At 44.9% G+C, this 12,718-nt stretch overlaps 1 protein-coding gene across 1 annotated transcript in view; it reads left to right on the top strand.

Moving 5' to 3' along the window:
- The window catches only part of ERCC6L2 (ERCC excision repair 6 like 2), a 1,215,137-nt gene that overhangs the window by 753,443 nt on the left and 448,976 nt on the right, over positions 1-12,718 (top strand). The window contains exon 16 of the mRNA XM_078675691.1: positions 1,515-1,614. Within this exon, the coding sequence (XP_078531817.1) occupies positions 1,515-1,614 (100 nt within the window). The remainder of the gene's footprint in view (positions 1-1,514; positions 1,615-12,718) is intronic.

Raw genomic sequence — 12,718 nt, 5'->3', positions numbered from 1 at the left:
TATACAAAGAGCTAAAAAGACATGTAGAAATCAATAATGTCCTTCATCCCCAACAATCGGGCTTCCGGTCTCACCATTCCACGGAAACAGCTCTGATTGAACTCACCGATTCCATAAAAATCTTGCAGGATCAAGGAAAGAACGCCGTTCTGATTTTATTAGACCTCACAGCGGCGTTCGACACCATCTCCCATTCTATATTGATAGGTAGACTAAGAGATATTGGAGTTTCGGATGTTGCATTGGCGTGGATTGTCTCATTTTTGACAGAAAGATCACAAACAATTGCATTGGGTCCTTTCCTCTCCAAGGAAAAAAAGGTGTTGTCTGGAGTCCCTCAGGGCTCTATCCTGAGCCCACTCTTATTCAATATTTATATGGTTCCTCTCATCTACCTCATTGAATCATACGGCATACTAGTGACATTGTATGCGGATGATACTCAACTTATCGTACCTCTTGATAAGAACTCCACCAAGGCGGAACAAAACCTCAAGAATTGCCTTGAGGACGTTTTTCTTTGGATGGAAGAGAACCATCTTAAATGTAATGTAAATAAAACAGAGATTCTTCCTATGGGAAAGACCCAGCATTTCTGTCCCAGCAAATGGTGGCCGGAGGATACTTCTGCTCCCCCACAAACTGTAGTGTCAGCAAGAAATCTAGGTGTCTTATTTGACACCGAGCTATCATTTGATCAGCATGCGAGGAATGTGGCAGGAAGTTGCTTCAGTATTATAAAATCTTTAAAGAAGTTTTTTGACTTCCTGCCCACTGACTCGAGAAAGGCGGTCGTAGTGGCCTTAATCCTCGCACGCCTGGATTATTGTAATGGCTTGATGGCAGGTGTTAAAAAGATCACGCTGAAAAAACTTCAAAGCGTGCAACACGCAGCTGCCAGACTTGTTCTTAAATTGCCGAGGAAATCTTCAGCGTCAGCCGCCTTAAAGACCCTTCACTGGCTGCCTCTGCATAAGAGGATATTATTTAAAATTCTGATTGTCGCCTTTCGAGCATTCAATGGTACAGGCCCGATGTACCTCATCAGGCGTTATCCCCACTACAACCCTTCCAGGACGTTACGATCCGCAGGAGACAACCTAATAAAATTGGCCAAATTTAACTATAAAACCAAGAGGCGCAGACCTTAACCTTCCTGTCATCTAAAGCCTGGAATTCAATGCCTAAGAACCTTAGATTGCTGACCCAGGAAAACCAGTTTAAGAAGCACCTTAAAACCTGGATCTTTAATCTTCCAGACGACTACGTAATGGCCACTATCTAATATTGTACTTGTAACTGTATGCACATTGTCTCATTAGCGCCAGGATGCTCCTTTCGGAGCGATAGTTGCGCTCTACAAATAAACAATACAAATACAAATATGTTTATGTCTGTACTTGTCTTTCAATGTTTGTTTGACAGTTACTTATTTGTATGCTTTTACACATTGTGATTTCGTATGTACTTTGATGTGTAAGGCTGATTATTGGAAATTTACATTATGTTTGCAGAGCTTACAGGATTGGCCAATCCAGGGATGTGAAGGTATTTAGGCTGATATCTTTGGGCACAGTGGAAGAGATTGTATACTTGCGACAGGTTTATAAGCAGGTAACAGTTTTAACACTACAGTAAATTTGACAGCATGCTTGTAGCAAATACGTTATGAAGCCACGTAATGAACTTTAAAATAGATAGTGTCATTACAGACTGGGATCCTCTTAAGCAAAAAAGAGCTAACTTTACGAGTTATAGTCTTAAGCTTACAATTTTCATTACGTTTCTCTTTTTATGGATGATGCACACAAATTCTCTTAATTGTGCAAGTTAATTTATTGACTCTACTCAATTAATTTATAGTTCTGCTTTAAGCCTTTTATAACACCCTCCAACTGCTTGTATTTCTGTTCACTGGCTCCCTTTTCATCCACAATCACAATTTTGCTTGCTCTCTACTGTTTCCTAACTGTCTTCTGATCACCATATTCATTCTCCAACTCTGAAAATTCGGTCAACAATGAATTTTCTTCCTGGTTTTCCTTGCACTGCTTGTTTTCATTATTTCTCTCTTCTTGCTGCCATTAGTTCTCAAATTCCTATTAAATCCTAACACTTCTTTTGCAGCAGCATTGGTTTACTCTACCTCAGTAACAACATCATCTTCCTCAAAGAGACACTGGATCGTTCAATGTATCTTTAAACAGTAAACAGTAACATTCTATTACTGGGAGATTTCAATGAAAGCGTTGACGCTGCTAGAAACAAATATGAATGAATGGTTTAGTATATTTATAAAACGCACTCCCCGATTGTTCTTTCAGCAAGGGTCCAAATAAGCTACTTAGAATAAACAAGACTTCATTTTCTTTTCTAAAGGTGATACAGTTGGTCAAAAGCCTGATTTATGTGGGCAGGGAATTACACATTGTGGAGCCCAGAACTGAGAATACTTTCCCACCCTTGGACTGAAGCTAACTATGTCGGATGGAAAGTCTCCTCTTATTCTGAGTGGGACTGTATAACTCAACTCAGTTTGTTAGCCATTTTTGGTGCAGGCTTGTGAATTAATTTAAACATAATGACCCTAATTTTGAAATAAATACGATAATTTACCAGAAGCCAGTGTAAGTGATTCATTATCGTAATCTTTTTATTATTAACAGCATATTTATTTTTTCATTCATACTTCAGATCAGTCAAAATACAAAATAAAATACGCAACTGAGTGAACCAAAAAAACTTCAAAACACCAAAAAGGAACTTTAGGCTAAGCCTGTAAACAAAGCCCCAGTCATTTGAGAGAATGTTGTAATATCTTCCACAAATTAACAAATCCCGAAGCACTAATGACCAAGTAACATTTTAAATACCCCCTTTCCTTTTCGAGTCCAATGTTTCAAACATTCCATACAACATAAAAATCCATCCTCCAGTGCTGCAAACCCACCAATAATTTCACGTTATTTCAATCCTCACATTATCATTCAAGCCTTTAATATTGGAAGACTGGATAAAACTGGCTTAGTCTCACAGCTTCAAACGTGCCGACAGAGCTATAACGAGTCTCCATCACTTCCAACTGATGTACCAAACACTCATAATAGCTCTGCCTCTAGGGGTGGTATCGCAAAAGACTTTATGCATGCTATCTTTGCAACACTTCTCACAATTGTAGCCAACTAGAGAATGCCAGTTTTCAAGAAATGCAGACCTGCTGAGAATACTTTACTGTCCCCAGACCTTTCCGCACCGCAGTGACGAACAGAAAATGCCAGCAGAGAGATCAGGGGACAACATTGAGAAGGATGCAGGAGTAAATACAGGAGAAAACCAGGACGATACTCGTTTGGGTTGGAATTGTGTCAGCGCTGTAAGCAAGCCCCTTTTCCCAGGATTCATCATGTGGTATGAGGACTTGGGTACCCGACTAAAGGGAAGATGCAAGTAATTGTTAGGAAGATGGCAACAACAGGAAGGAAAGTAAATACTGCCATGAATTAGAGAAGGAAGGGTTACCTGTTTCTGTGGTGGATGGTGCAATGATGAGTCCCTGACGGACCAGGAGATCAGGGAGAGACTTCTGAGTGTCAAAGCAGACGGCAGGTAGTTGCTGAGAAGGAAGCACTGTTAGGGGAACAGCAAAAGGCAAGGAAAAATATGATAAATATCATTGAGAGAAGAAGAGGTTTTACAATAGGCCTACGCCTGCCCCTTGATAAACACACAAAACACAGAAATGGCGTGATGCCCCTTAACGTGCATAGGGAATTGTCTCACTGTCTGTGTTTTCCTATCTACCTACTTCTAGTATCGAAGGCAATTCCAAGAATTGAATGAGGTGGGCTCACTCACGTAATGTGATATGCTTCATCGTTTGCTACCTTATCCCACCTTGGTGAGATAGTACTACTGGCGTGACTAAACCTGGGGGGGGGGGGGGACTAACTTTAGGGAATTTTTTTAAATTATTTTTTTTCTCTAGGTGAAATACTTAGTACCAGTTTATGTCTAAAAAACCTTCGGGAATATCAACAAGTATCCTTTATTTAGATGGTACTCTAGGTGTAAATAAAAAATACCATCAGGTAGTCTCAGAAGACGTATGTGGTTGCTATGACCCTCTGAGTTGTTATGCCAACATGCCCTTTTAATGGAGCCTAAAAGAGGTCTTGGGCATTCATCAGGACTAAAGGTATGTATCCCTTGACTTTATTAATTTGAATGGAGGGTACAGTGGTTAAAATTGAGAGGACCTACCTCTCTTCAGTCACAGGGTACTAGTACCTAGTCAAGGGAAGAAAGGAAAAGACATAGCCGTAGTAGTAGGTACAAAAAGGAAAACCTATTATTGGTACACACAACAGTATCAACTTCCATTGCAGTGCAATATCGTAAAATGCACATTGACATTTTTATGCATATTAAAACAACATTTCAAACATCAACAAACGTGGCAAATGTGACATAAAACACACTCACTGCACTCATGCACAGGGGATGAAGACACGTGGGAGAGGGAGTGCCATACTTAATCCCAGTGAAGATGAATATCTCATTATTTACATAGTGCCAGGGGTCCTTTTGCCTCATGGTCTGTTCTGGGTGGGTGCCTCCCATAGTCACACTCTGATAGGTGTGTTAAGTCAATGTTTACACAGGTAGAAAGGGAAGAAAATATGTATATATTTATATTCCCTCCTCTTAAGAAGAGCCTTATGAACTGGAAAAGGTACTCACTTCTTGTTGTGCTTCTGTTTTCCTTAATGCGAACATGTACCTTCCTATTAGTCATACCAATGTATAGGAGCTTGCAAGAATATTTTAAGAGATACATAACATGACTGGAATTACAATTTGTAAGATGTTTTATTACCCATTGGGGGGCACGGCCCAAATCTATAGACTCATATTTCTTCATAAGCTGACATACTCTGCAACCCCCGCGGGTTGATGGCCTGTCGGGGAGAGGGGTGTTCCATAGTGTCATTTGGCTCTCTGCCACTCCTTTTTTGGGGAATGTGTGTGTACCAATGCATCAAGTAAATTCTGGCTCCTTTTGAAGGAGAACATAGGATGTGCAATTTTCCAGTTGTCAGAATTTAGGATAGCCCAATGTCTCTTGACCAGTTTAGTGACTGAATTCGAGATGGGAGTAAATGTCGTTAGGCATATGGGTCTTGAGTCACATTTTTTTTTTGTAGTTGTCCAACAGGACATCCCTATCGTTATTCATGGCTTCCTTTCTTGCTGTGTGATGGTTCTTGCTGGGTAGTTTTTTCTCTTTGTTCTTTTCTTAGTATTTCTGCTTGTACTCTGTACTTCCCATTCTCTGTATAATTCAGTTCGAGTCTTAAGAATTGACCTATTGGTACGCCTTCTCTCAGTGCTCGAGGGTGGAAGCTCTCAAAGCATAGATGCCTGCTTTTGTCTGTAGGTTTATAATAAACCTTAGTCTTCAGGATCCCCCTATCATTGTATATCCATAGGTCCACAAATGGTATTTTCACATCGCTCATTCTCATTGTTAATCTCAAAAAGTGGTCCAAACTGTTGACCCATTCAGTAAACTCCATTGCTTCCTCTCTGTTGCCCCACCAGATCACAAGGATATCAGATAGTACCTCGGATAATCTTTGACACAATCTTATCTGCCTCAAGTATGGGTTCTCCTCATAGTAGATATACTTGATTTCAAAGTTATGTACATACAAACATGCCAAACTGGGGGTACATGTGCTCCCCATGGAATTGAATGCATTTGTAAGAAAAAATCTCCTTTAAATTCGAAACTGTTCCTAGTAAGGACCATGTGTGCGCAGTCAAGGATAAACTTGGCAGGTGTCCTTTTGTTTGCCTGTCTAGGAGTCAGTAGTTGCTCTATAACCTCTAGTGTGAATTCTTGAGGAATATTTGTGTACAATGACACATCTAGGGTCAATAGAAGTTCCTTGCCTGATTCAGAAGTCATTACTTTGAGTTTGTTTAGTATGTCCTTGGTATCTTTCAGATAGGAGGGCATCTGGGTTACTAGAGGTTTCAGAAAGAAGTCACAGAATTGTGGCAGTAATTTTAGGGTCAAACCTATCCCCGATACAATCAAGCACCCCTTGGGGGGTGGGGTTATTTTGTGCACTTTTGGCAAAACAGAAGTGAGTTGTCTTAGGTTCTTTCTCAATGAGAGAAGACGCCTCCTTCTCAGTCCCCCAGCCGTTGTCTAGGGCGCCTTTGATCATAAAGGGGATTTCATTCATGATGTCAGTGGTGGGGTTTCTACTCAATTTCTTATAATGTAGAGTATTCCCTAGGAGTCTCAGGCATTATGTGTGGTAATGCCTGAAAAAGGATATTTTGTTGTATACCCTAAGGTTCTTTTAGACATAAATTTGATCCAAGTATTTTATCCATAGAAATAAAATAATTTCTCAGAACTCCCTCAGGGTAGCCACCCCTGAGGTTGAGCCCACCCTGGTAGTACTATCTCTCCAGGGTGGAACGAGGTGGCCAATGATGAAGCATGTCACATTATGTGAGTGAGCCCACCTTGTCCAATTCTTGTAAGTGCCCTTTTTCTGGAAGGATACTAGCAGTAGGTAGGAAAACTCATTTAGGGCTAGGGAGACAATTCCCTATGCACTTTAAGAGAGCATCACACCATTTCTGTGTTTTGAAGGAAAAATATGACCCAGGAGACTGGAGAACTAAAAGCAAATGGGGGGAGGAGAATGGTGAAGGGCGAAAAACAACAAAGGGACAGGTACAAAGACGGGTGCAAACTGTTTCTCAAGTGAGGAAAACTTCCCCAATCAAGCAACATGTTGCTAGGCAGCTTCTTTCTGTAGTGATAGGCTTAAGTTCTGGCACTACTGCTTATTCCGGAAGCATTCACTGTAACTAGGAAGCGAGGATCAGTTGTGAAAATTAGTATGCAGTCTAATTGTTACGGATGTACAGTTTCCAACTTCCCAATCTCAAGACCTCCCACCCTCATCCTATTCCTTCATAAACTCACTGTTTATATTTTCTTGTAGACTTTTGACCTGCAAGAAACACAGGATCAGCAATTGTAAATGTATTCGTGAAGATCTTCTCACGGTCCTAGGCAAAAGAAAACAAGCAATTCTTATGCTGCAGTTTATGATACAGATCATTTGCTTCTTATAAAAAGACGTAAGGATTGGGCCGAAAGACAGTCTCTGCACTGGACTGGATCCAGCCCTTCCTAAAAGAAATGCAATCAGAAGATCAACATTGGTTCAAGGGAGTCATCCACTCATCAGTCACCCCAGGTGTACCATAAGGCTTCCTCTGCCTCCTCTCCTTTTCAGTATATGCATGTACCCCTAGGTTCTCTTATACAACACTAGCTGGAGTTCCATACACATGCTAATTAAAGTCAAATTCACCTAGGTCTAGAAAAAAGATAAAACCACTCAGACATCAGCAGTTGTTTGGGTCACATCTTTCACTGGATGAGTGAAAACTACCATGGTTTTAATGGACAAAGCAGGAATTCTTACTATGGGCAGTCGTGGCGACAGACCACCCCTATTCAATTGACCATCATCCATTTCTGAAAGTAAGCAACGTGAAAGAGTTCTTTATATGACTGATTTATCACTCTCTTCAAAGTTGTCAAAGTGTTACGCTACAAAATTGCTCTATTACTCCAAATGATTTATGGAGTGAAGCTAGTTAGATTCTTGGATATGGCGTACTGGACTACTGCATCAGTGTGTGTGAGCCGGCTTCTCCAATAAGCTAATAGACAGGCCCACAACCAGGCTGTAAGATTAGCCCTTAACCTAAAATGCAGATACCGCTTAAAGTCTAAAATCTGTCCATTGGCGCTGAAGTGAAGTACACATCATTCTTCTAATGAATCAGGGTAAACTAAAACTTAAAACTTATTCCAAGGAATGTATATATATTTGTATGTCTTGATAAAGAAGGCTACCTAGCAAAATGTGTTAGCTGTTTGGAGTTTTATCAATATACCAATGTTCTTTGATTGATTGGATCATATATTCATGAATAAAAGAATCGGATTTCTGGGTTCATTTGTTCAACCTTGGAATTGACATTTCAGTGTATTGATAACTAATCTACTCTGGGAACATTAAATTTAAACATCAGGTTTAAAGTCCTCTGCACAAGAAATACTTGGGAAAAGGACCAGGCTGATACAGAAATAGACCCTTCGTCACAACCAAGCCAATGCTCCTCTGTCGTCCGAATCACATCTTACCAGCCTACAAATTTTTAAATCAAGCATAAGAGACATGGAGATACATATGTGGGAATCAGTGGTCCAAAACTTCGGAAGGCCTGTAGTTTTCTCCTTCAATGACAACCGAAGTGCTCCAACTTCATGAAGCTGCTAAAAATGTCTGGTCACACCCTGCCTGTCAGCGCGTTGAAGTGACCTTCTGGTGACATTTATGTGTTATAGAAAGCACCAAAATAAAAATAAACAAGCATTTACAATGCAACGGTTTCGCCTTTGTAAAAGTTAGAGCTATTGGCATTGTAAATGACAAATTTTGTATTTATGTGTTGGTTTTGAAAACAGATAAATAAATGGCATTGCCATTTACAATGCCAATAGCTTAATCTCTCACAAATGCGAGACCTATTGCATTTGCTCACACACACAGAGCACACACACAGAGCCACCCACAGAGTCATTCACATAGAGCCACCCACACACACAGAGCCACCTACACAGAGCCACCCTCACACACACAGAGCCACCTACACAGAGCCACTCTCACACAGACAGAGCCACCCTCACACAGACAGAGTGGGGGGGACGGACACCTGCACAACGAAGAAGAGCGGGGGTGGGGGGACGGACACCAGCACAACCAGGAAGAGCGGGGGTGGGGGGGGACGGACACCAGCACAACCAGGAAGAGCGGGGTGGGGGGGACGGACACCAGCACAACCAGGAAGAGCGGGGGTGGGGGGGGGACAGCAGCACAACCAGGAAGAGCGGGGGTGCGGGGTGACGGACACCAGCACAACCAGGAAGAGCGGGGTGGGGGGTGACGGACACCAGTACAACCAGGAAGTGCGGGGGTGGGGGGGACGGACACCAGCACAACTAGGAAGAGCGGGGTGGGGGGTGACGGACACCAGCACAACCAGGAAGAGCGGGGGTGGGGGGGACGGACACCAGCACAACCAGGAAGAGCGGGGGTGGAGGGTAACGGACACCAGCACAACGAAGAAGTGCGGGGGTGGGGTCTCGCCTTTGAAAAAGTTAGAGCTATTGGCATTGTAAATGACAACATTTTTATTTATGTGTTGGTTTTGAAAATAGATAAATAAATGGCACTGTCATTTACAATGCCAATAGCTTAATCTCTCGCAAATGCCACACACAAACACACAGACCCACACAGAGTCCCACACACATACATACCCACAGAGCCACACACACAGAGCCACACACACACACACACACACACAGAGCCACACACTTCCAGTAGTCGGTGGGCAGCGTGGAGCAGACCAGCACCCAGCCAGACAGAGCCAGCAGGAAGGCCACGATCTCCCCCGCCATGCTAGTCATGGTCATCGGCGAGGGGCACAGGTGTCAGAGCTGAGGGCACGGGTGAGGGCAGAGGGGTAAGAGCTGAGGGCAGAGGGGTGAGAGCTGAGGGCAGAGGGGTGAGAGCTGAGGGCAGAGGGGTGAGAGCTGAGGGCACAGGTAAGAGCTGAGGGCACAGGGGTAAGAGCTGAGGGCACAGGGGTAAGAGCTGCAGGCACAAGGGTAAGAGCTGAGGGCACAAGGATAAGAGCTGAGGGCACAAGGGTAAGAGCTGAGGGCACAGGAGTCAGTGAGGGCACAGGTGAGGGCAGCGTGGTGAGGGCTGGAGGCCTGGGTTGAGGTCAGAGGGCACAGGTGCCAGAAGTGAGGGCCTAGGAAGAGCTGAGGGCAGAGGGGTAAGAGCTGAGGGCAGAGGGGTAAGAGCTGAGCGTACAGGGGTAAGAAGTGAGTGAGGGCCCGGGGTGAGATCAGATGGCAGAGGATTCATAGCTGAGAGCACCTGCGAGGGCAGAGAGCAACGCGGCAAGGAACGAATGCCCTGCTTGAGGTCAGAGGGCGGTACGGGGCAAGAGTTGATGTCGGAGCCGGGCACCGGTCAGAGCTGAGGGCAGAAGAGGGGGTGGAGCAGATGGATGCGGGGCTCAACATAGGTGAAAGTCCTGGTCGGAGCTAAAAGTAGCGCCACAAGGAAGTGAGGCAAAACCCCGTGACAGCTTAGACACAGGGCACTGCAACTGCACTCTCTGCTCTCATTGACTGAATGCCATCTACTCTGCAAATACTCTTCTTGCATGATGTTGCATCTACTTTCTCTGCACCTGTTGCCCAGCACATCCCCTGCTCCCCTTTGCTTTCGATGAGCATCTGCTCTTCGTCTGCGGTGCCTACTGCCCCATTAATCCATTCCAAATATGAAATATTCCCGTCTGTGCAGCCTGCCCCTTTAGAATGGTTCGCTACATTAAATGCACCTGTCCTAGAAGCCCTCAAGTCCCCACCGCTTCGTGGCACTCTACACTCTGTCTCTTGTGTCAACCGGTGGTGCACTTTGTCCATAGAGCCTACTGTTCAGTGAACCAAATAACTACCTTCTGTGGGCACAGGCCCAGTAACACATTGTCCACTGAGGCAAACACGTCTCTAACCCCTGTATGGTGGTGGTGGCACGTTCGTCACTGTCCTGTACCGATGACCATCCCTCACCCCATGAGACAGTGCCCACTGTCCTGGTTCGTCAGTGCCCGCTGCCCCAGTGTATACTCTCCGGGTATATGTTTCTCCCTGTAGCGCTGTACACACACTCGCCTCCCTCTTACTAATACTCCAGTTTAACCCTGTCCCGGTACGTCACTTTAGTGAACTCTCTGCCCGAACTCCTCTGACAGCGGCACCTTACTGTAGTGAGGGTGGGGGCGTCCATGTGGCTGTGCCCCCTGCTACTTCCCGTCCGTGCAGCCGCGGCCGGTCTCAGGTCCCTTCCGTCCGGCTCCCACCAGAGTCCAGAGAGACACGGGTGACGTCAGTGGCATGAAGCTCCAGAGAGGGCGGGGATAGGAAGCCTGGGAGCGCCGGTGAGGGCGGGGTCTGCAGACATCTGAGCACCCAGGGGCAGGACCTCATGGAAAAGCGTTCATCGGGGGGCCTGCTTAGAATCACCTATATCAGTTTCTCATACACCACAATGTCACATTGGTCACGGATGTCAGCCCTTTCATTGCCCATCACCTCCATCACAACCTGCTCATCAAAGTAAACCCTCCACATTGCCACTAGTGATAGCTCTTGAAACCGATACCACAGAGCAGGCATCCCCCCAAGGTACATCGGTGTGTAGCAGGCCAGCTCCGCCGAGGCCGGGAAGTACAGACTACACGACCACACAATGCTCGACCTCTCTAACGAATGCCAGAGGAAGTCCCAATCCTGAGCCGTTTGTGCCGCGGTGCCACATGCTACGAAATGAGAATTAAATTTGGCTTGTAAGGTACGGGGGCACAGCTGTGGAATGGCAATGACAAAGCAAGTTATTACGTTTTCCTTGCATAGTCTGCAGACAATGCCCTCTTTATTCACATGCCCCCGCCGAAGGAATACAGCCAAAAAGAGTGCCCATAATCTTGCCAACAACACTCTGCCATGAACCCTGTCCCCTGCCAAGGCTGGCTGAGAAATCCCGCAGACTGTCTGGGCCGACAGAGGAAGGTGGCCTCCAATGTGAGGCAAAGGACACGGAAAAGGAGCCTGCAGGAGAACAGCTTCCCAGCTTCCCTCCTTATGAGGGAATCCACAAGTCCTGCCACCCACTAAAGAGGGCGAAGCACCGCGCTCAAGACGGGGACAGCTGCAGCGCAAGGCTTCATGGAACACGAGGATGTAGCGCAACGACCCGAGCTGCCGACTTTGGAACTAGGGAACCAGGTGCAAGTCTCGGCGTTAGCTCAACATCCTGTGATTCGGGGCAAATCAATTAATCTCACCGTGCGTACAAAAACTATATATATATGTCCTAATATAACCAATACTCATGAAAAGCGCACGGTCTTCCGGTCGAGTTCACGCTATATATAAAAAAGAAATGTAAACACGAGACCCGCCATTTTTTAGCTGTCCCACACACTTCCGAACATGAACACCATAGCACGAATACCATAGCATGAGCACCGTAAGTGACATCACGCCCATCTGACCCACTCATTAACTCACAGGGTTGAGGGACAGACAGCGGGATACAACCATGCGGGACCAGGACGATCTTAGCAATGAGGAAAAACATCCATGTTAAAAAAAAAAAAAAAGTAAAAGGGGCCGAGAGTGAAAAAATCACCGGAACGCCCACGAATCTGCTCCAAGAAAGAGTGACGCATCTCTCTTCCAATGGTTAGCCTCCATTTATGGAGATAGCCAATGGAAGAGAGCCCCGTACTGCTAAACAAAAGATTTCACCTGCGCGAACACTGCTGCGCAACCTAAAAAAAACGACAGCTTCTTTTTCTCCTCCTTTCTGTCTGCTGTGCTCCTACTCTGGCCGCTTCATTAGTTCCCAAAGTGCCATCTCTCTGCTTGTTTATTGAGGTATCTCAGGCGTTTGCTGGCTATGTAAAATTGTCTATTTTACATTTCACGTTTTTTAAGTATTTTTCTCTATGTGGCGCAGGCCCCTTA

Source organism: Lissotriton helveticus, chromosome 2_1, assembly GCF_964261635.1.
Source record: "Lissotriton helveticus chromosome 2_1, aLisHel1.1, whole genome shotgun sequence".
NCBI lineage: Eukaryota > Metazoa > Chordata > Amphibia > Caudata > Salamandridae > Lissotriton > Lissotriton helveticus.
Note: the sequence above shows the minus strand (reverse complement) of the source record. Positions and strands in the feature narration are given on the sequence as shown.